Below are 24,685 nucleotides of genomic sequence, written 5' to 3'. Positions count from 1 at the left end.
ATTACTAACAACTAAATCTAACTTACCTAAATATATTATAATATAAAAAATAAGGTGTCGGAGTGGAATGCTTTTACATAGTTCATTAATATAGGTTGAGGTGAATGATTAATGATTGATTACACACACAGCTACACATTGTAGGCACTAATCGCAAAAACAGTACAATGCATATTAAAATGAATGAGTGAATGTGACTTAACCTTTTCGACGCCGTGTCAAACAAAAGCTGTCACGCGGACGCCACGTCACCGAAGTGTCCAAACTGAAGCTGAAATTGAACTTTATGCATATGCACGTAGGTCTATGTTGGTTTGTGGTCTGTGACCGATTAATCAGTCTTTGGCGTTGAACCTGCGGTGCGGATATATCGGTCATTGGCGTCCAAAAGGTTAAGCGCATGATATTAAGCTAAAATAAGTTTTTGGCAAAAATTTCATTTTTGGTACAAGCTTTTATCGCTGACTGTATACTTTTCTTACGACAGACAACTAATACTCATCGAGACAATTCTAAAAACCCCAAACACAATTAGGTTGCGTTGTTTCATCACAGAGTTCCTTTGGCCACCTCCTGTCTCCATCATCAGATCAGCTCGATGGTACCGTAATATTGCATTGTCATCCAATTTATCCACGCATGCAAAATTTCAGCTCAATCGGACACCGGGAAGTGGATCAAATTTAACTTGCAAGATTTGATTACAGACAGACAGACAACGGTCAGGTGAAAGTAAATAAAAGCTTGTAAAAAATAAAAAAACCTTGAAGAAACTTTTGCAGTTGGCAGTTCAGCTTGCTATCGATAAGAATAATGAAAAGAATACTAATTTCAAAAACTCCGTCATCATATAATATAGTTGTTTTGCACCCGACTACAATTCTAGTGCCCATACCTATAACTTCGGTCGGACTACATATTTTCATTTATCTACACATGTCGGGTCACAGTCGGAACCCTTGCATGACACCATAGCGTTCAGTACGTGATGGTACCACGCTAGGAAGGCGCCCATAGTTTCCTTCTTCAGGTTGCAGAGCTCGTATGGATCGGCGTTCAAGTCGTAGATCTCGATGAAATCCTGCGAATGTAATTTGAACCTTAATGATTTCATTATATGGCGCAGAATAGCTAATTTGCTAACGCATTGACGTATGTTATTGTCTGAATAGAAACACGCGCGATTAAAAAACTTCCGAGCCTTTTATGTCCCGAGTCTAGTCCTTTATTGAGCCTTTCAAGTGCAACTTAAAAGGCCTCGAACCTTCACATAAAAACTTAGTTTTAGAAAACCAATTTGAGTTTTTTTAACACGTTCCCTGTCCGAGTGCACTATGGGTTCAGAACTTCAAAGTGGAAGCACACTTGGACGTGTGACTTTGTCATATCATTTTGTATGGGGACTGTAAACGTGTTAAAGAACTCTAGGTTTCACAAAAGACTCTGATCTCGATAAGAACTCAAGTTTCGACTTCAACTAGAGCAGCGGTCGGCAACCAGCGGACCGCGAGCCTCCCTGGCTATTTTGAAGTATTTTGTATGTAATATTGACAAATGACAATGTCTAATAAAGTTATAAATATTAACAAAGTGCGTACCGCGTCCACTTCGTTAACGGCTATGTGGCCCTTGGCTGCTAAAAGGTTGCCGACCGCTGAACTAGAGTATAAAAAACTGAATCGAGTCTTAAACCACAAAAAACTCGAAGCGTTTGAGTCTTAACTTGACCAACACTACTGTGGAAGAGTCTGACCATTGATATGACTTATGTCGTTGCAATAAGTTCTACGATTGATCCATACCACCAATCACCAATGTTCGATGGTTCATACCTTTGTGTCTTTGAACTCGCAATATTTATCGTTGACCTCTTTCCCGATGCGCCTTAAACACGCGTAGGTATTGTTTCTAGAGTCCTGGCATTTGCAGTCGTACAGTGGAAGGCATTCCTGAAATTATAAAAAAAAGTATATCCCCTCAAAAAACATTTCTCCTGTGATTGATACATTTCGGTATTTGTAGAAGAATTGGCTGACATGGTCATAAAGAAAAAATACTTTGGAGACTATTTGTGACGTTCCACGGTAAGAACGGGGCCACACTGGCGATTTGCGAGCAAGTTGCGTACTGTCACTGTCATACTGGAATGGGAGCGAAGTCGTTGCGTACTCACAACGAGATCGATGCGCGCTCGCCTCGCTTTCAACTCGTTCGCAAATCGCCAATGTGGCCCCGCTCTAAAATTACCTTATGGCGTTACGCGCTTACGCTATTATTAAAAACGCTGCTATACGAACAATGTGCGTGCGTGATTGTTTCGAAGCGTCACATTTTTATTGAGCAAATTCGATTATCTATATCGAGCGATTTTTTTTACTTCAAAAACTTTGGACATTACAATTTAGTGAGGAAAAGTTGGTTAAAATAACGTGTTTTTTATTCTTACATCTAAATATTCGCCGTCATATTTCCACGGGCACGTCGAGTCCACTCTCCAGTCTTGGCCTTGTCCGAAATATTCCACCAACATGGTCCTTTCCTTAACTGGGTTTTCGTCTGAAATTATTAGAATCATAAAATTATCATATTAAGCTCTGGTTTCCTAGGATAGCGGTGCTGTCATATAGCGGCCGTCGTCACCTAAAACATCGATGGTCCTTCCATCCATAGACTCAGGAACCTCCAAACCGGCCAGTTTCAAGATGGTGGGCGCCAAGTCAAAGCTCATCACTGGTTGAAGGTTGGTCTCGTTTGGCTTAATATCTGGCCCTTTTGGTCACAGACAAACATATAAGAACCTAAATAAGTATGTGTACCCCCTCTTACAACGCACCTAAAACATCGATGGCCCTTCCATCCATAGACTCAGGAACCTCCAAACCGGCCAGTTTCAAGATGGTTGGCGCCAAGTCAATGTTCATCACTGGTTGGAGGCTGGTCACGTTTGGCTTGATGGCGGGCCCTTTTATTAGGAGAGGCACCCTGATGTCGGACTCGTAGGGCTGCCGTTTATCGTATACTTGGGAGAATTGTCCTGAACAAAAAAAGGAACAGCCAATTAACACATTCACTGCACCCGACGCACATGTGCGTCCACCGTCATACAAGTTTGTTCCTAGGCCACGCCCCCTGGCAGTGAATGCGTTAAGTATTGGTACTTACACTAAATGGTGGAAACAAAATTGAATGAAATATATTACATAATTTCAAGAGATCAGTAAATTTAGAAAAAACGGCCCTTAGAAAATATTTATTTTGGGTTTTTTTTAATAATTTCGGTGTTTTGAAGGCTTTAAATGTTGGCAGTATTTCATTCTCATTTATTTTGTAACTTGGTGCGGAGTGAAACATTTTCAAGTTTTAAGGATGTTGATCCAACCAGTCTTGGGATTCTAGGGGTAAGATTACCGTATGATAATTTACCATTCGTATCCTTTATTGCAACGATATAAGGTCTAGTTTGTTCAGTTAAGTTATTTGATACTCACCAACATGATAACCGTTGTCAGAAGTACAGTGGAAACTGGATAAGTGGAACCTGGGTTAGTGGAAAACCTCTTTAAGTGGACCCAAGTTCTCGGTTCCAGTCCCTTGGCAACGAATTACCTCTATAAGTGGAATTTTGGGACCTCTATAAGCGGAATCCATTTTTTCGAAAATTTCTTATTTTTACCTCTGTAACTGGAAGCAGCCGTCTCCGAAACCTCTATGAGTGGAATAGCTCGGCGTTATAAAATTTGTATTTTTAATAAACCGTCACAAGGAGGGTAGTTTGTTTCGTTCATTATGGTTCGTGTTTTAACTACGTATTTTGTATGAGATCACACATCGTTCAGTTTTTTTTGCATTAAAGTACAATCGGTACATTGATTTATTTAACCATACTGGTTTCTCGTGCATAAATAAATATTAGGAGTGATTTAGTTTTTGTAATTTTGAAAATTGTATACGAGTAGGTACTGTGGATTATTTACAGTATTGCTTTCTTTTAAGTCAGGATTACATACCTATTTTTGTTAATACATACATACATATCTACATACATATTTAATAAAAGATGATTATTTAAGTCTTGATCATACCATACGTGACCTCTATAAGCGACATTACTAGCATCCACAACCTCTGTTAGCGAGAGTCTCTGTAAGTGAGAAAATGTTTTATTTGAACCTGGTTTAGTGGAAAACTGGATAAATGGAAAACCTGGATAAGCGGGACTAAACAGCCGGTCCCTTGCGATTCCACTTATCCAGTTTCCACTGTATATATGACATAAGTGTTGTCCTTTTCACCCTTCTTCAAGGTAGTCATAACGTCGGCTACCATTTCATCCACAGCTAGAAGTGCTTCCCAGCGGGAACGGCATGCTCGGTCTAACTCCAGAAGCAGGCGGGAGAGAAGAGTATATACTATTCCATCCAGTACATAAACATACCAACATGATACCCGTTGTCAGATGTATATATATGACATAAGTGTTGTCCTTTTCACCCTTCTTCAACATAGCCATAACGTCGACAACCATTTCATCCACAGCTAAAAGCGCCTCCCAGCGGGAACGGTATGCTCGGTCTAACTCCAGAAGCAGGCGGCAGAGAAGAGTATATACTATTCCATCAAGTACATACATATACCAACATGATACCCGTTGTCAGATGTATATATGACATAAGTGTTGTCCTTTTCACCCTTCTTCAACATAGCCATAACGTCGACAACCATTTCATCCACAGCTAAAAGCGCCTCCCAGCGGAAACGGCATGCTCGGTCTAACTCCAAAAGCAGGCGGGAGGGAAGAGTATATACTATTCCATCAAGTACATAAACATACCAACATGATACCCGTTGTCAGATGTATATATGACATAAGTGTTGTCCTTTTCACCCTTCTTCAACATAGCCATAAGGTCGGCAACCATTTCATCCACAGCTAGAAGCGCCTCCCAGCGGGAACGGCATGCTCGGTCTAACTCCAGAAGCAGGCGGGAGAGAAGAGTATATACTATTCCATCAAGTACATACACATACCAACATGATACCCGTTGTCAGATGTATATATGACATAAGTGTTGTCCTTTTCTCCCTTCTTCAACATAGCCATAAGGTCGGCAACCATTTCATCCACAGCTAGAAGCGCCTCCCAGCGGGAACGGCATGCTCGGTCTAACTCCAGAAGCAGGCGGGAGGGAAGAGTATATACTATTCCATCAAGTACATAAACGTACCAACATGATACCCGTTGTCAGATGTATATATGACATAAGTGTTGTCCTTTTCACCCTTCTTCAACATAGCCATGACGTCAGCCACCATTTCATCCACAGCTAGAAGCGCCTCCCAGCGGGACCGGTATGCTCGGTCTAACTCGGGGAGCAATGACTCGGGTAGAGGGGAGGGCGGCATCATCATTAACCAATGTTTGTCCTGAGAAAGGAGATACAAATATTTTCCTATCAGAAGGAATAGGTTACCGATTTATTTAACAGCGGAATATTCTAGAACTACCTAGGTAAATATAATACATAATAAGATAAGTAAAGCCCCTCTTGCATGCAGCAGAAACGTGTTCCGATAGATTCCCCATACCTACCTAGGTAAGGTAAACGTACTGGTGCTCGACGCGGTCCCAGTACATGTCATTTTGAAACTTAAGTCATTGTCAATAGAGGTGTGTGTGTGTAGCAAGGAGGTGTCATCTATTCGGCATTAGCATGTCGAGCGCTAGTACGTTTACCTTACCTATTTGAAATATTTTTTTCTGTAACACGTGTGGACGTGTTGTTATGTAACTTTGGCCTCGTGTGTCAGAAACAACTTTTCACCTCAGCAGTGAAAACATATTAGAAGGTAAAAATAAAATATCATATAAAATGTGGCATCCTGGGCGCTGCGACCTGCGACGTCCTTGAAAGCGTCCCTGAAAGCGCGGGCGTGAACGGCTGTGCTGTGGTGCGGGTCCGGCGGCGCCAAGACTATTAGAAACGGCTCCGTCTGATCCATAAAGCTGGTGCTAAAGACAACCTTATCACAAATGACACAAGGTCCACCTCGCAGTTAGTACCTTTGCCGCTACATTGAAGATCTGCGTCCTGGGCGCTGCGACGTGCCTGAAGGCGTCCCGGTGTCGCAGTGCGGGCGTGAAAGGTTGGTGCGGGGCCGGTGGCGCCAGAAACGGCTCCGTTTGATTTTTGAAGCTGATGTTAAAAGACAACCTTATTACAAATACAAATGACACAAGGTCCACCTCGCAGTTAGTACCTTTGCCGCTACATTGAAGATCGGCGTCCTCGGCGCTGCGACGTCCCTGAAGGCGTCCCGGTGTCGCGGTGCGGGCGTGAACGGTTGGTGCGGGGCCGGCGGCGCTAGGACCATCAGAAACGGCTCCGTCTGGTTTTCTAAGAAGTTGACGCTTATGTCTCTCTGAAATTAAATTCATTGGTAAGATTGAATTGCTTAAATGTTTGCTATGAGAGAGACAACTAGCTGTTTGCCTGATTGAGGAACGCCATGGTTTTGTCGAGCCTTGCAGCATCAACACCAGCTTTATAACTTATTTACAGTTTTACCTATGCATTTCTTTGGACAGGTATTCTTTTGTTTATCTAGATTGCAATTGCACGAAACACAATGTAAAGCATTCCTCAATGTGCGTGAAACATTACTGCAGAGAAAAGTATGAGTCATATAAGGGATTTGATTACATTAAGAACAGTCTGAATTGTCCCTCATACTTACGATAATATCCGTGAGATAAAGGTCTTCAGAGTGAGTTGGCACGCCATTGTTAGACAGCGTATAGTCATAATAGCGGGAGTTGCCCACTAGCCCGTGCCACTCCGTCCAGCCGGGCGGCACCGTTGTTCCTCTGTCTGTTCTACCATACTGCGGAGAAATCAGACAATGTTTGTAGGTATACAGTTATAGGAATTCTACGAAAGTGTCACAGTATACGTATAGTGTTTCCAGAGAAACAAGTTCTTAGTACCTAAGTACAACAGAGTAGGTGGCTACTTGAAATCTAGCGAAAAAAGTAGGTAGCCAACACAGGATCGGTTTACATGGGGGTCAGGTCAGCGTTCAGTCAACATCTGTCTCTTGTGCGGTGGGAATGCAATATAATATACCTATATAATATGACAGCGTTTTACACAAAAATAAAACGCTAATTAAATAACTTACCATATTCGAAACCTAAGAATAATATTGAGAATGGCAACATTGTGTTGTCGGTCGTATTGTCCTTTTCTAGCATATACGTCCCTCTCTCTCTCTCACATTCCCACCACAGAGCAGTTGGTTTTGACAGGTGTTTGACAGTTACCGCCAAAACAAATTTCCAAGTCATTGTCTCAAAATTATACATATTTACACCAGGCAGGATTAAAAGTTTAGGTTTCGAATATGGTAAGTTATTTAATTAGCGTTTTATTTTTGTGTAAAACGCTGTCATTAAACAACTGTACCGATATTCGAAACCTAAGAATAATATTGAGACGTGTTTGTTATCGCCTGGTGGTGGGAAGACGCCAAGCCAATGTGATTATACATGTACCTACATAATAAGTACCTATATGTAATATTATTATATTACGTGTGTTTAATTAGTTATGTAGTACACCCTTTATTTTAACACCTGTGAGGAGAGAGGTATTATGTAAAGCATACAATTTGATATACCATTATATTATGTTACTAACTTTACATTTCATATACGTACTTAATGTACATACTTATAAGTGTTCAAAGAGAAAAAATGAGTCACCACAATGGTGCTATACTTAATTAGTATGTGAAAACTAGGTAAAAGAAGATGAGATAAGTCAGTCTACTCTTCAAGGAGCATACAACATCTGTGGTAAGGAGTGATGTAATTCAAGTATGAAAAGAATAAAATCATAAAGTACTCGAGTAGTTTTTATTTATAACTCCCAATTATTAACAAATTTGATAATAATCATCTAGTAAAGTAAGCAGTTGCAGGAATATAACAAGGACAAGACCTTTCTTATTTCCAGAATCCCTCGGGATTAAGTAGACGAATATTTTAAATATTCGTTATAATTCACTATCACTACCCACAAAGTTAATATTGGGTACCTACTTACTAAAATGTCATAGGGAATTACTGAATTCCTTTAATGACTGTGAGTCAGTGTGAGCTATATACTTGGTTATAGCTATAAAATGCATTTAATCCTTTGTACGCTTTACTAACGCGAACGCGAGCTAATGTACCTAAACAAACCTTACTTAAAATTGTGAAGGTTACTTTGAGAGCTTAAGCCATAACATAACACTCATGTGGGCACGCCTAGATATGACGCTTTTTGGTGCTCTTGGCGTTCAAATGGTTAATATAGAAATGCCACAGAACCTTATCAATTATATTTGTAAAGGTGCAGGCTCATTCTGCTTATATTCATGTTTAGCTATCATCAAGTGACCTTAATTGTACTCATTAATTTCTATATATGCAGTAAGAGTAGTTTACCTTATCTGGTGCCTACTAGTAGGCATAAGCTTGATTGGTTCTGAACGCTAAAGTGGTTTAATTTATGTAAACCATTCATAGCATTGCTTAATTCTGAATATTCAGTTTCCTCTTTCCAGTGTGTAAATTATTAAGAATAAGGTACTTAATCCGAAACCTTAGCTCATCGCATATGTGTTTTTAACCAAAATGCAAATTTGTGTGTTTATTTAGTGATCATACATTATTTGCAATAACTGTGCGGACCATGGGGTCCCCGACCTTTTGCCGGGCACCCGTGGGCCCAAAGCCAACAGCGCAGAGGCCCTTTAAGAGGGACCTATTTCATCCAATGCTAGAGTCAACACTTTGTCGAATCTATTTGATATTTATGTATACTTATCCTCCTTATGAACTAAGGATAATTGTAACTTTTTGATATCAAATATACGCCGAATTGTCAATTATTTTATATTTTGAAATACATATAATATTACTGGATTTGGACCAGTGTGCTTTTGAATACTATATCTCTGGCCTACTATATAGGGTAGTCTATTAGCATCCCGCCTCCTGGAAGGCAGACTTTTTAGATATACAGTAGCGCTAAGTGTGTGGACCTAGTTTTCCGACACTTGACTGCATGAGATTATAGTGAACATTTTTTTCAGGTCTCGGGCAAGAAGGGTACCTAGATAGGTTGAGGTCCTTAACTTGTGGATTTTGTAAGAGCAAGACACAGGCGGGGTGTAAATTAATTAATCCACCATGTTTCAAGAGATTCATGTGCAATTGTGCATTGATGCCTTCAGGTTACGCTGTACAGACAGACTAACACTTTGGCAGAGTTTTGCCAACATATAATAAATGACTGCATTTGTTTGGGTGTACATGTTCCACACCAAAGACATATTTACATATTTCAATCCATTTTTGAAAGTTTGGCGTTTCAAAATAGCTTCGCCTTTTCGCAAGGCGTGCTCCTGTTTCTCTATTTTATTGTGCAAGCGAACAGTATCACAATGCTATAATTTTGTATAAATTGAGAACTAGAGGGTCATGCCCTAGGCGTGACCGCCCAGAAGTTGTGCTAGAACCTTTCGTGCAAACCATTCAGTCACTGTTTTTAAAAACCTTTTGTAGTGGGTACATTCCACGTTCTTAAATTTGTTAAACGTGTAGTATCAAACTATGACAAGTCATGATAAGTGAATTAAGCGGTAACAGTATCTGGTCCGTGCATAGAAGCACTTGCCCTTGAGGTTAGGGCATGGGTAGTTTATAATAAACTTAATCCGTGCATGGGAGCACTTACGATACAGGTGGTTTAAAACTTCCAGGGTCACAATACAGACATAAGGGTGTAAAATACATAATTCATAAAGGCCCGTTAGGCCAGTTTTGTATATTTTATTTCAAACATGCTTGTGCAGCACCGCCAGCACATAATAATTTCCCATACCATGGCAGTCAGGGATATAATAATTAAATAGGTAGGTAACCTTGGTCATATCGTGTACATAGGTAGGTACTCGTAAACATATTAACTGAAAGACTAGTGCTCTCGAGGCAAATATAATGTATGCAACTGTGAGCTGCTTTTACATTGGGATCATATGTATTTATTTCTAGTCTGCCTTAGCAGGCCTAGACTTCAAAGGTTTTTAGATATTCATAGGGCCGTTAAACGGACCTTTTGTACACCTTGAGCAGGCTGTTTGTTTCACACTATGAGTAATATATATTGTAAACATAGCTTATTTCAGAATGGAATCGTAAGCTCTGTCGTGTCGTGAGCTTACCGAGCCTGATTTAATTAGAGTCCACAGATTATCTGGACCTTGGAGGATTGACCACTCCTTATTCTAATTATCAATATTCTGCCTGGGCTTATAGTCGAAATTAAGCGACTAAATTTCTTAGTATTATCTATGCCGCCCAAGTTATGAGGCTTAGCGTCTCCAGACCACAATTTTATTTATATATTAGGTTGCAAAGATTTTATCATCTTTAAAATAAAAATGAGTCGAGATAGGCCTGGAATCGTAGGTTATTTTTTACCTTTTATGATTTTAGAAATGTTATTGTAAATAGTAAGTAGTTTTCACTTTTACCACAGTTAATTAGCCCAATTTTGGGTTTAGCCAACAGGGTGTTCGGGACCCTTAGAATAGATTGGTAAACAGAAATGAAAACTCTAATAACGAAGCCTTGCCTATTTCGACTGATTTTTACTCAAAACATTATTTTAAACCCTTTTTACTTTCTCTAAGAGGAGATATTTACAAATTCATCTTTGTAATATTTTTCTGATTGTGGCCTACTCGCTCGCTTGTGTTATAACCATATCATTTATATTTCTGTGAATATGTCTGACATGCCTTGCGCAGGCTTACATAGGTTATAATATCATCATCAATAATTTGACGTCAGTTTGTGAACGAATCAAAGATTCTTTGGCACACCTTACGCAGGTGGAAACATGGCAGCCTTGCGCAGGCTTAGATAGGTACATAATATATTGGTTTTATCACAAATAACATGACGTTAGTATATCATTCAAATCAAATACCCTGTGGGTAATATTCCCTTAGTTGCGGGTTCCTTGCTCGACAAGGTGAAAGGCTTTAAGCAGGCTTTAACAGGCACTTTTAGACAGTGTCATTCACGGTGACGCGCAGATTTGCCAAAACTAAACTTTAACTCTACAGTTAACTAATATAATTTGACAATATGAACCAAACCATGCGTCTTCGTCAATGAATCAATCTAAAGATTCCCGTATCGTTAATGCCCTTCCAAATCACAGGCTTCCGATTTTATTTGAAACGTTTACAAGTGTACTATTTATGTAGGTAGGTAGGTAGGCTTAAGAAATGACCCTCTTGTATGTAGTTACGTATAGAATTAATAATCAAATTATTCAAATCCAAAATAACACAAGCACATATAGCAACTACATGCAAGAGTTCTTTCCTTAACCTTTTTAGGCTGTAAGTACCTGCTAAGTTATTTATTTAATTTTAACCTTTTTTTTTTTTTTTTTTTTTTAATCAATGATCTAGTTGGAGAGATATAAGTTGGTAGATAAAGAGTGAAATACTTCACGATTTCGCATGTCATTCTTGCGCAGAGCCATGCTAATCTCTCTCTATGTCTAGTCAGATTTAAGTTTATGTACTGCCGAAGTACACACTCCACAAAAATAAATGCAATGTTTGCGATGTAGGTTTGTTCGTTACCTTGTGTCCCTCAGAGCGGAAATAGAAGCCCCGCGAAGCGGGGCTTCGTCGACTCCTAAGCGGATACACATTATTTATCAGCAAGTTTATTACCAAAAAATAAATTTTGCAATAAATATTATATTAACCCGGAACGGGATAGAAAGACAAATTGCTGATAGATACTTGGACAGATAAAACCTACACGTCTATAAGCTTCTACCTTCTACGTAACACGTATTAACTATCCGATCCTTTCGTATTCGAAAACACAAATCACTTGAAAACTGAAGGGTATGCCTCCACAGATCACCATTTAAGTATTAAAATTTCAACCGTTATTATACACACACACAAAGATTTAAACTAACAAGACTCTGAAGAGACTTAATGTACGCTTTACCAGCTCGATGTGTTTTCTAACATGTGTTTTAGTATTTTCATTGGCATAGCCACGGTGCGCGCAGGCAGCCTTTGAAAACACTTGCACATCACTATTCCGGATCGGAGCCAATGACTTGGAAATTTGTTTTGGCGGTAACTGTCAAACACCTGTCAAAACCAACTGCTCTGTGGTGGGAATGTGAGAGAGAGAGAGGGACGTATATGCTAGAAAAGGACAATACGACCGACAACACAATGTTGCCATTCTCAATATTATTCTTAGGTTTCGAATATCGGTACAGTTGTTTAATGAATAGTTCTTGGCTTAAGAGCCAACAGGAGTGGTCATTCCTCCATACAAACGTAGTCCTCGTTTTCCTCCGTGGTTTTTGAAGCTAGAGCAATGATTTTTTCAACACAGATTAATATTGTCAATATCTGTGTCGGACCGTTTTGCTTTTTTTGATATTTTTGTTTTTTAAGGCGCTAGAGCCCTTCAAAAACGGCCAAAATGGCCTAATAGACTATGCCGCAATGAGAGGCGTGGTATTCAAAACTGATATCAATTAGCCAAAAAAGCAAAACGGTCCGACACAGATAATTTCATAATCATTTAGATTTCCAAATTTGGTTACGATTGGTTAAGTTTTGGTGGAGGAAAAAGAGGACTACGAAACCTCGATTTTTGTCATTTTTACGCAGGATTTTTCGCCTCAGCTGCAGTTGTCCCTATCGCACTAATTTTAGGGGCGGAGTCAAGTTTCTAAATACGTACACAGCCAGAAAAGTGATGGGCAATAGTCGACATTTAATGTCGATAATCTAGTGATGTAAGAAGTTATCGATAAACCGTCTTGTGTGAAAATATCTAGATCCTAAGATACAAGGGGTTTTGGGTTGAGAGTAGGGATCACATTTTTGTAGTTATGATATACAATCTATTATGAACTTTTTGATTCTAATATTTCAAATTAGAAATCAAAATCAAAAATATTTTATTGCATGGTTAAAATGGGTTAACAAAATTTTTAGGTACCTACAGGCACGCTTCGTAATTGTCGAGCAATTTAGGGTCCTAGCTGAATTGGTTGTTCCATACTTACTCGTGCTCTATGGAATGTCCAATTTAGCTAGAACCCTAAATGGCTCAACAATCACGGAGCGTGACAGTACTAATGATTCATGTTCTGTATATCCTGCCCTACAATGGCGTTAATATTTGGTTGTCATGTCTATACTTCGTTTTTAAGCATTATTGAAAAAAAAAATAGTAAATACTAATATTAACCACTAAGTACATAACTATTACAAAAAAAGCTAATAAATAATTATACGATTGCATGCTTAAAAAAGACACGTCACCTTCACTCTAATGCTAAACAAACGAAGAATAAGAACTAACAGCGATAAGACCGCCTGTTGCTACCTTTATCTACATTGTAAATCGGTTTTAGGGTTCCGTACCCAAAGGGTAAAACACGGGACCCTATTACTAAGATTCCGCTGTCCGTCCGTCCGTCTGTATCTCTGTATCTCACGAACCGTGATAGCTATAGACAGTTGAAATTTTCACAGATGATTTATTTCTGTTGCCGCTATAACAACAAATACTAAAAACAGGATAAAATAAAAATTTTAGTGGGGCCTCCCATACAACAAACGTGATTTTTGACCGAAGTTAAGCAACGTCGGGCGGGGTCAGTACTTGGATGGGTGACCGTTTTTATAAATAATGGTACGGAACCCTTCGTGTGCGAGTCCGACTTGCACTTCGCCGGTTTTTTTTTTAATTTGTTTTTATGTTTGTGGTGTAATAAAGAATATTTTAGAGTCAGACCAAGAAAAGTCTACAGCAATTTTGATAGCACACGCAGTGCAAGTGTTATTTATATGTCATAATTTCATAGAAGCGACGTTTGAAATAATACTTGCACTGCGTGTTCTATCAAAATCGCTATAGATTTTTCTTGGCCTAACTCTACTTTAAATTACAAAGTAAGGCCTAAATTATAAAATAAGGCCCATCAATGTTTTTTTTTTGTGTTTATTAAACTTGATATTTTGTCTATAGTATTAGCGGACATGGCCTCAAAATTTAAACCCGCTTAAGAATCGGGCCTTATTTCGTGCATTATATACAATACTACCCATTTTTGTGTAGTCATTATTTATACTATAGAAGCATTGTTTGAGTAGCCAATTATTTAAACAGTATTTTTTTAAAGGGCAACGGTGGCAATATTTTAAGGTCTGGATAATAAGATACAGATCTTAATAAGGATATCAATGTAAGTGAATGTTACCATGACTACCAAACAAACAAATGTGATAGAATTTGCCAGCTGGCATTGTAACATTCAGACAGTTACCTATGTACCTAATCTGAAATATGAATAAATTAGTAATATTTTAAACAGGAAAGTAAACCGAATTTTGGCCTTTTGCTGGACACAATCACAATAGTAATTTGTTTTACAAGAGGGCAAAGTTTATCGCCACCGGTTGATGCATTTGCAGCACCAATGGTAGAAAATGCAAGCTCATCATCAACTGCATAATCGACGTTTGATATGACTATTGAATCCGAGCTTTTTGATCATGAATCATGATAAAACAAAATTTTAGAAGGTCGCAGAATAGTGGATTTAAAATATTTATTTTCTGTGATCTCAAATATCAGGCACGATCATACAAATTGTACATTTGCTGATCTTGCCTTTGTCATTGAAAGACGTAAGGGTTTACACAGAGAATATATATTTAAGTGTAATATGTGCAAAAAAAGGAAACGATACACTCTGAAGACCCAAAAAGAAAATGTTAGTAAATACTGCTCCTCCCCATGGTTACTTGGTTCCTTATTCAACCTACCTGAAATTAAACGAGTAGGTTAGTAAATTATATCATTTTACATTATAAAGTTAAATGTTTAGGTATCTCAATCACTTACTCACTGGTGGACATGGACGCAAAATTTTTGCCCATCTACTTATACTATCTTATAAAAAATGAAATTTTGAAAGTTAGCACGCTTAAAGTTCGTTTTTTTTTTGCATTAAGGTAACAGATTTTGACATGTCTTATTAAAAATTACCATTGAAAAATAAGTCATAGCAAATATGTTAGAATTATAAATCATATTAATGAGCAAGAGCACCCTAAACCGGCGAGCGTGTATGAGGAATGTTATGAATGTGAAGGAAGCGAAAGTGGTATGTCAGGATCGTAGCAAGTGGAAATCCGTGGTCTCTGCCTACCCCTCCGGGAAATAGGCGTGATTGTATGTATGTATGTATGTATGTATTAATCATATACTTTTTTATATTCTTTTGCTTTCATAAGTAATATAAACTAATTTTTGAAAGCGTTTTTCAATAATTATTAATAAAAAGACACGTCATGATTGTTTACCTTCTTTCTAATGCTAAAAAATAACGAACTATAATAACCGGGCCTTATTTGGTACAGAACCTTGATTTGATAGGTACATCGGATATTCTGGGCCCCTGAGTTTGTTACGTAAAGGACAAAATGGTGACATGTGGTTAGAGCTGATACTGTTAAACTAGTGGTTCTGTGCGCTAAGTATAAAAAATAAGCTTCAGCGAACTCATTAAGCCTAGAAAAAACCCTACACCCTACTGCCACTTAAGTCAGTCTTGAGTCTTTGAATCAATATCCGTAGTAGTACTACTACTACTAAGGTACTAGGAGGTAATAAGGCCTATAGTAGGTATAATAAGGCCTACCTGAAAAATAATGTTCTTACAACAGTGTAACCGTGTTAGTTATTTGAGTAACATATATGTAAAGTGATACAATTAAAAGCTAACAGCAAACCAGTACATAAATTATATCTTATGTACTTCTTATGAATTACACTCTTATAAAGGTTTCGGCTAATTACGCTTAATTACTTGAATAAAGGTAGATGAATTGCGTGCGGTCCAATAGGTAACCACAACTCACGGAGTCCAAAACAATAAGCTGATCAGCAAAGTCAAGTAAACAAAGCCAAGTCACAGTAGTAGAAAGATTATCGAGTTCCGTAAACGTAAGCCGGGTCAAAAAATTCAATCGCAACACAGTAAGTAATAAGTGAACGCCTCGTGGCAGTAACGCACGAAAAATAACATTGCAAATTGTCGGCAATGAGGCGCGCGCGGGTGCAAGCATACGCATCTGTGTGCGTGCATTACACACACAAATACAGTCTCTCACGCCCCGTCAGAGCGACGGGTATATTCAGCTTGAAATCTCAAAATTGACTTTTAGCTCAGCTCCCGTTTCGTCTTAAAAGACTCGCATCCAGGCCATAATTGTTAAAAAAAAAATTGAATAGTTCAGCAGTCGACATCAGGACCTGATGTTTGAATGTTGTTATTTTCAGTTTAAGGGTAATTATTAGAGATGCCACGAATATTCGGCAACTATTCGGTATTCGGCCTATTCGGCCAATTTGCCGAATATTCGGTATTCGGCCAAATGTAGACTACTATTCGGCCGAATACCGAATATCTTGCACCTACCTAAAAAGAAATAATTACACAAAAAAAATACCAAAAACTAGGTATATTTAATATTTCAAATGTATTTTTGGAAAGAAGTTAAATATGAAGGCACGTTTTTGAGCATTTATTGATTACAAAATATATTTTTTTATCATAGGTCTGATTTGATTGACTCTAACTACATTCATTAATTCTGTTCAACATAAAAATATATCTTAGAGCAAACGTTGTGCTTTGTTGGCGAACAGTTTTCATAATAATTGTGACTCAAAATGTTCGCATGTCATGCCGAATACTCGGTCGCCGAATATTCGGTATTCGGCCGGGAGAGGGGCCGAATATTCGGTATTCGGCCAAATTCACTATTCGGGGCATCTCTGTAATTGGACTGCGTTATGGAATAACGAACTAAGTAGTTCGTTAAAAATAAAATATCAAGAATAACTCCTATACTTAAGATACCTACTTTCCATCATCGTAGAAAGTATTATACCGGCAGAGCAGTGGCAAATATGATCGTCACATGTTTCTGCGGTCCATAGCAGCCGCCTGGGTGTGTTTTTGTAATGTGGATACCGTGTTTATGGTATCTCAGTTAGGTATACGGACATCGATTATACCTACAGTAAAATAATTACTGGCATCGACAGCTTACCTCATTGAGATACTTTCCAGCGTAGAAAGTCCTATACCCAGCGCCTTGCAGAGCCGTGGCGAATGTGTTCTTCTCAAGTTTCTGCCACTGAGGTCCGTAGCATCCGCCCTCGAGTGTGTTGTTCCTCGTCCCGTGGTTGTGAACGTGAAGGCCGGTGAGGATACTCGCACGGCTCGGGCAGCAGATTGGGGATGACACGAACTGGGTGACCGAGGATGTTTTTATTATTTTTCCGGATTAGAGCATGTTTAGCCACGACTTCCCCTTGAGGACTTGTTACGGAATCACATTACTGCCGTTTTTCTTTATGGACCCATTTCAGTCAAGATATTCCCATAGTACCTATTTCATTGTTGAACCATACAATCCTATTCTGTGAGATAAATAGGTAGGTAATGGCACAAGGCTACAGGTTGGCCCAACTACTAGGTACCTACTTGTAAAGAAGAAAAATATTCCTTAAATTTTTTGTCAAGGTACCTATGTACATACATTTGGACCACCCTGTGTAGGTCATATCATATTGAACAACGTTTACCACGGGACGCAAAGCAAGAACGGGTTCTATAAGGCATCAGAATAACGATCTAGGCAAGTGACAATATCGCAGAAACCGATAAATGAATATGACCCGTCGTTATGGAGATTCTTTAAGAAGCTCTACACAAGTGGTGTTTTTTTTATCGTGGTGGGTTAGTATATATAGATATATACTAACCCTATCCCGATCGCGACGACATGTACCTATATATAGATAGATAGGTCAGCCAGACCAATTGCAACTACGAGGCAAATGCAACTACTCTAAAAATACAAGACGTCTAGTCTAGAGCTAGAGTCATAGTCATAGTCATTTATTCATAAAACAATATACATTGCGTTTGAATTTTACATTATATCACAATTACAATTTTATAAATAACAATTAAAAATTAAAGTATTACAAATTATCTCACACACTTACACCATCACTTACACCATAGGTGAACTCTCTTTTATGGCGAAAGTGTGCCATGAATACAAGTAGCTCTAGCTCTAGACTCACTTCGTGTATTTTTAGAGTACATACTTAGTTGTTTTGCCCCATAGTTGCAATTGGGTGTCATTCTGAATCCCTAACAACGTTTGTCCTAAAGTCACTTGCCCTAACTGGTTTGTCCTAATGGGCACATGCCCTAACGATCAATTGTCATAACGATTATTTTCCATAATGTAATGGTTAGCCTAAGACTCATTTGCCCTAAGCATTTGTACCATAACTATCAAGATCCCTAATGTTTTTTACCATATTCTTCGAAATCCCTAACAATGTTTGGCATAAAATAACATGTTGTAACTGTTTTGACCTAATGGCTATTACTCTATCAATCGTCATAACAGTTACTTTTCCTATTGATCAATTATCATAACAATTACTTTCCATAATGAATGGTAACGAACTGTTGCCACAAAAGTGGGTTAGGTTAGGTTAGAACCGTGACCCTCGCAAAAACGAACTGCTGCCACAAAAGTGGGTTAGGTTAGGTTAGAACTGCGACCATTGTAAAAACGAAATGTTGCCACAAAAGTGGGTTAGGTTAGGTTAGAACTGAGATCCTCGCAAAAACGAACTGCTGTCACAAAAGTGGGTTAGGTTAGGTTAGAACTGCGACCATTGTAAAAACGAAACGCAATAGGGAAATCAAAATTAGGGCATACGAGTGTTAGGTCAAGCAACGATAGGCTAAGTGAAATTAGGTAACATGATGGTTAGGATATATAATTTTTAGGCCTAACAATAATTAGGCAAAAAAATAATTATGCTACATAACATTAGGATAAATACTCAATATGGAAAGTGTCATTAGGGAAAAAGATATTAGGACAAAAAAAAATCGCCCATTCAATAATAGGGAAACCAAAATTAGGGAATACGCGCGTTAGGACATCTGATCATTATGACAAACAATATTAGGGAATGCAAAGATAGGAGAAAAGATTTTAGGGATTCAGATATAGATCCGTTGCAATTACCCTGGTTTCATGATATGGCATCTACTAGATAAGCCCCCCCTCCCCACACTCGCGTTCGCGGCTTCGCGCCGCGATTCGCGCACGAGTGTGGAGCGGTCTATATGTATTTATATCTCTACTAGAAACATTGCATTAATTAAGACAAATAGATACCTAGGTATCTACATTGTTGTGAAATCACTGCCATGTCATAAAATTAGCATATGATATGATATGACAATATGACATACCTACTACCTATACCTAACTATTACCCATCATTAAAATCTGAATGTCCTTGTAATCTGTTCAATCGCATTTTGCATCACGTAAGTAATACTAGACTGAAGGTCGTTTATTTCACATTTAACTACACAATACAATATAAAATCGCAAGTAAGTAGCAATCATAATGGGGTTGGCCGGTGGAAGTTTTTAGCAGATGGCGCCATCATAGCTTGCCCCGTCAATCCCTAGAATTGTGTCAAATTTTTGTTTTTTTAATACCCTGGATGCCAGCTCTTTAAGCCAATTCTCATAGAAAAAGGGGCAAGCTATGATGGCGCCATCTAGGCAAACCTTTGACAGTTGCCAACCCCATTGCTACATATAGTACATATTGGACATATCCAAGCTTTCCTCATGGACCAACTACGTATGCACAACTAGTTAGGCAAACCTTTGACAGTTGCCAACCCCATTGCTACATATAGTACATATTGGACATATCCAAGCTTTCCTCATGGACCAACTACGTATGCACAACTAGTTGTGCCATCAAAAATATGTATTCCTAATGGCACAACTAGTTGTGCATACGTAGTTGGTCCATGAGGAAAGCTCTCTAACCCATTCTTTATAACACAACTACAGTCAAAAGAGGAAATAGATAGCTTTCGTATTAATTCAAACGGTATTATTAATTAGTACATTGTGCAACGTGGGGGGTAAGTGAGACAATATTCTTACCCCCGGACTTACTCACAAATTTTCAGTTCAGTAGGTAGGTACCTATGTTGCTGTACTGTTAATACAATAACCACAAAGAAGTAAAAAAGTCCGATATCTTACGATGGATATCATACATCTAACGTTCTAACGTAAGATATCGGAATGGACAATGTGTAAACGCTCTTACGCCTGCCTACCTATAGGGATTGTGCGCGTTGGAGGGTCGACCATCTTGTGGCCTGAATCGGAAACATATGTGCACATGTACATTGCCAAAGCTAGTGCTACCATCTACCGTTCTCGTCGGTACGTTTCCTTGTGCATAGTAGGTTCTGCCACCTTGTGGGCTACATCGGAAGCATGAACGACACATTTACGCCTCGCACCAAAAATCTGAGGGCTCCTATGCTGCCCCTTATAGTTCACGCATGGGGCCTATTAGTAAAGAGAGGTCGTTACTTTTAAGATTTACTTAAAGGTAGCTCGGTACGTATAAGATGCTATCGTAACGACCTAGACACAACAATCCTGTTTTCATTGCGTTTGGCATAAGATAACTAACTATACTCGGTCAAACAAGTTTGTCAATAGAAAAAACGCGAAAATCAAATTTTCTATGGGACGGTAACCCTTCGCGATTACTTTTTTTTTATGTGCCGCTTTTTTTCTAGTGACGGACATGGCTTAACAGACTATATTGAAAACATCTTACCGTGTTAGCAAACGTCATGCCTTCCTCACCAATAAGCCGCCGGACATGTTTCATCGGAGTCTGAAATAAATAAAACATCGGCTCGTTTCAAACTATTTATTTTCCCAACAACATTTAAGTTTTTCATTTACTAACCATACCACCCATCGTGACATCCTGATCATCCGTCAATATTATCACAAAGTTTGGTTTATCACACAAAATCCCGCCGGCGAGAAAAAACAAAAGAGAATTCAAAATTAACATTTTGGTGTTTTTCTTAAACTTAGCATAAAAGTCTATGGTTTGTTTTTTTTTAATTCGGGACCGCGGGCATGAGTTCTAGGCCCGTGCACTCGCTCGCGACGACCACGCCGACTGCGAAAAATCCGATGCTCTTCACCACTGACCTGAAATTTAAAACCATAATCAGCATACCTACTTGTTATCGCATTACTAACATGTTTTATTTTTAGCACCACTAACATATTACATATTATACAACCGAGTATATTTATGTAGGTAGTAATAAAGAAGTATGATTTGTTTTGCTATTGATGTATAACTATCTACAATGTTTTCTTTTGTTAAAATAACATGATTGATTATAGTCTGACCATTTCTTCAGAACAAAAGGTGCTAAATGTCAATGCAACAACTTATAAATGATATGCTGCTAGTAGCACTGCTGAGTTGCATCCTCCCACTACAATAAGAGCCCATATTTGTTATGATTTTTAATAATATATTAAATGGTTCCTATTCATAATAAAAAAAAAATAAGAGCCCATATTCATGCGTACCTATACTATTTCTGTACTTGGATATTTTTTTTAAACATGCTCCCTTAATACAAGATCTATGGGGTAGTAGATGTGGAGTAACCACAAGTTTTCTTATATGATAGTCACATCTGAAAATATTGATGCGGGCAAAGTGTCAAAAATATATACATATACACTACATATGTATACAATATATTGCCCATATAATTATTAGAGTAGTTTATAAAAAATTTTGGCACTTTGTCCATATCAATATTTTCAGACTTGACTGTACATTTATTAATGGTTTCCCAAAAAAAGTGCTGGGCTGTTATCCCAGAACCGGGAATTTAAATCTCGCCCAAGACACTGAAAATTTCAATTTTTATTGATTCCTAAAACAGTACTTTAATAGTGATAAAATATGTCTTTACACCCTACTGATTATCATCCAGATAAGATAAGATAATAGTAAATACATAGTGGTTGAGTCCTCCTATTAGGTATAAAGTACCTGTGTCAGGAGACTCTTCCAGATTACATCCATAATATTATAGTATTTTTAAATGTACAAAAAAAAACCTGGTGCAATAAAACACCTTTTTGTCACCTGATGATATCATAGAATATGCACTGGACGTATACCTATCCTCATGGGGAAGTCCTAATACTGGTACAAATTACCTCCATTGAAATTAGAATCATAATGAAATGGAACAGAGTTGCTTTTGTTTTGTTTCATTCAATTTGAAAACAAAACAAATTCAATTCTATAATACACCTTTGATTCCAATTTGACTGGCAATTTACCTTGTATGGTGGGCCACTAGAGGCTATACTAAGGCAATTATTATATCTAATCTACCTATCTAATACATTTAAACGAGCAATTCTTGTTTATATAATATATTTCGGGGATCGATGAATCGGCTCTAACAATTTCGATGAAATTTGCTATATAGGGGTTTTCAGGGTGGAAAAATCGATTTAGGTCTTATCTCAGGGAAAACTCGCATTTTTGAGTTTTTATATGTTTTCTTGGTCAGTAAAAATCTTAAAATAAGTCGCCTTAATAGAAAGGTGGGGAGGAAAGGGGGAGGAAGGGGGAAGGAGGGAAAACCCCCCCTCCAAATTTCCCACTGCGGAAATGCTTGGTTTCTGAATTATTCATAATTTCATAGTTATAATTTGAGGTTATGACAGTGCCAAAGATTGGGTTATTCGCAGACAGTCTAGAACGCAAAAGGACTAGTTTAATATTTTGCCTATATCACTTTTAGTCTACATCGCGAACGGTCCAGAATGCAAAATGCCTACATTATTTTCGTCGTTTTATCTTTACGTTAGCGATCTCGACGAGGCCCCACTGTCGCGGGGCTCCTATTCTGTGCTGTTTGGCCTTCGGCCATTTGAAGATAACTAACGAACCTAACCTACCCTAGTTATATAAAAAAGTGGTAATTTTGCGTTCTAGACCGTTCACGATGTAGACTATAAGGGATATAGGCAAAATATTACACCAGCCATTTTGCGTTCTATACCGTCTTAATATTCAATGATCTCCCAAAAGAAAAAACTGATTTGCGGCAGCTAAAATTGCTTGAAATCAATTTAAAACAACCCAAAACAACCCCTCACGGCGTCAATTATCCTCAAATAAGGCGACTTATGTTAAGATCCAACCCCAAACGAATAAGATTTACCAACCAATTTTAGGTTAAAAAGTGTATAAAACTAATGATCATATGACTTTACTAGCTTTATTCCACCTCTCATTATTATCCATCCTTATATTTTTCTATTGCCATTCTTCATAATATCTTTTTAACCTCTTTTTTTAATAAGTATGTTAAATCTGAATACATTCATCAGTAACACAAGAACTATGTTATCGCATAGGTACTATGTAATTTATAATACTATGATATATGTGAATTTACACGTACTCTCTACAAGTAACTCGTAATCAGTAATTCTTTAAAATACTCAATACTTATTCGACCCGTTTGTGTAATTAAATACTTATTCGAAGTTACGCAAATAATTTACATTTAAAGTAAGTAACGCACATTACGACAAAGAGGTTATATTTACTCACCATTTGAAGGGATCGTAATAGAAGTCCTTGATGAACGGAATAACACCCTTGTTGCCCATTATTTATTACACGCAACAGATATTCTGGTTATTCGAGAGGATTATATTACTCACAACAATTTATTTCGTTAAAGTGGTGATAATCGATGGATTTTAAAGTCCTAAATATTTGACAGTGACATTGACAGTTTTTTTTTTAATTTATTACGAGCATTGGCAACTAGGCCATCAGCTCAAACACAAAAATAATTACAATCATTGACAGTTATATAAATTATTGCCACAGCTATACTTGGTCAAGCAAATCTTGTCAGTAGAAAGGCGCGAAATTAAAATTTTCTATGGGACGATAACCCTTCGCGCTGCGATAAGATTTGCTTGAACAAGTATAATTAAAATTATTTACAGTCTAGTCAACTACAGAATAGAATACTCACTCAATAACATCACTTCAGCCACTAAAAAGGCGGGATATTTGAAAATTGCAAGCGGCGAAGTTTTTTTAACAACCATAATGGCCATAATAAAATTTAGAGGTTTGGAATTTCTCAAAAAAGAAGAAGAGTTAGACCAAGCTAAGTGGGCAGCGATTTTCATAGCACAGACTGCGCAAGTGTTTTATTTAAACGTTATAATTTCTTAGAAACATTTCACAACTTTTTAAATTCTTGTTAAGTATATCGGCAAATAGGTAGGTAAAGCCTGACAACAGTTTATTTGAAGGTACTTAGAGTCAGACCGTGAAAAGTCTGCAGCGATTTTGATAGCCCACGCAGTGCAAGTGTCATTTTAAACGTCAATCTTCTATGAAATTATGATGTATGAATAACACACTGCTTGGGCTATCAAATCAGCTGCAGACTTTTCTTGGTGCGACTTTACCTAATTTTGCGTGTCGTATTGTTATCGATTTTAGATATAGGTAGGAATCATGGACCTAGGATACTAT

The 24,685-nt window shown here is 38.0% G+C and overlaps 2 protein-coding genes and 1 non-coding gene across 4 annotated transcripts in view; all 3 read right to left on the bottom strand.

Annotated features, from left to right (window-relative positions):
* The window catches only part of LOC134800253 (iron-sulfur cluster co-chaperone protein HscB), a 125,858-nt gene that overhangs the window by 96,521 nt on the left and 4,652 nt on the right, over nt 1–24,685 (bottom strand). The gene's annotated exons all lie outside the window — the stretch shown is intronic.
* Nucleotides 36–23,904, bottom strand: LOC134800199 (N-acetylglucosamine-6-sulfatase-like). Of its 2 annotated transcripts, XM_063772689.1 has the most exons (11): nt 23,738–23,904; nt 21,032–21,285; nt 20,897–20,956; nt 17,242–17,442; nt 6,736–6,882; nt 6,259–6,420; nt 5,226–5,424; nt 2,834–3,034; nt 2,447–2,556; nt 1,833–1,949; nt 40–1,081 (listed from the first exon to the last, which is right to left on the bottom strand). In XM_063772689.1, the coding sequence occupies exons 2-11, from the start codon at nt 21,140–21,142 to the stop codon at nt 923–925; spliced, it is 1,467 nt and encodes a 488-aa protein (XP_063628759.1). In that variant the 5' UTR covers nt 21,143–21,285; nt 23,738–23,904; the 3' UTR covers nt 40–922. The 2 variants fall into 2 exon arrangements, with proteins under 2 accessions (XP_063628760.1, XP_063628759.1); XM_063772690.1 differs by lacking the exon at nt 23,738–23,904 and having other exon boundaries at nt 36–1,081; nt 21,032–21,216.
* LOC134800409 (U6 spliceosomal RNA) lies at nt 11,559–11,662 on the bottom strand. The gene has a single exon (XR_010145531.1). It is a non-coding gene; the product is annotated as a U6 spliceosomal RNA (small nuclear RNA).

Source organism: Cydia splendana, chromosome 19, assembly GCF_910591565.1.
Source record: "Cydia splendana chromosome 19, ilCydSple1.2, whole genome shotgun sequence".
Classification (NCBI taxonomy): Eukaryota; Metazoa; Arthropoda; class Insecta; order Lepidoptera; family Tortricidae; genus Cydia; species Cydia splendana.
The sequence above is the reverse complement of the archived record's forward strand: the minus strand, read 5'-3'. Positions and strand labels throughout refer to the sequence as shown.

Coding starts and splice junctions, on each gene's coding strand:
- LOC134800199 (XM_063772689.1), bottom strand. CDS start 21,142: ATGTTAATTTTGAATTCTCTTTTGTTTTTTCTCGCCGGCGGGATTTTG. Junction 17,443..20,896: donor GCATGACGTTTGCTAACACG/GTAAGATGTTTT, acceptor TCGGTCACCCAG/TTCGTGTCATCCCCAATCTG. Junction 6,883..17,241: donor CTGGAAAGTATCTCAATGAG/GTAAGCTGTCGA, acceptor ATTTCTCCGCAG/TATGGTAGAACAGACAGAGG.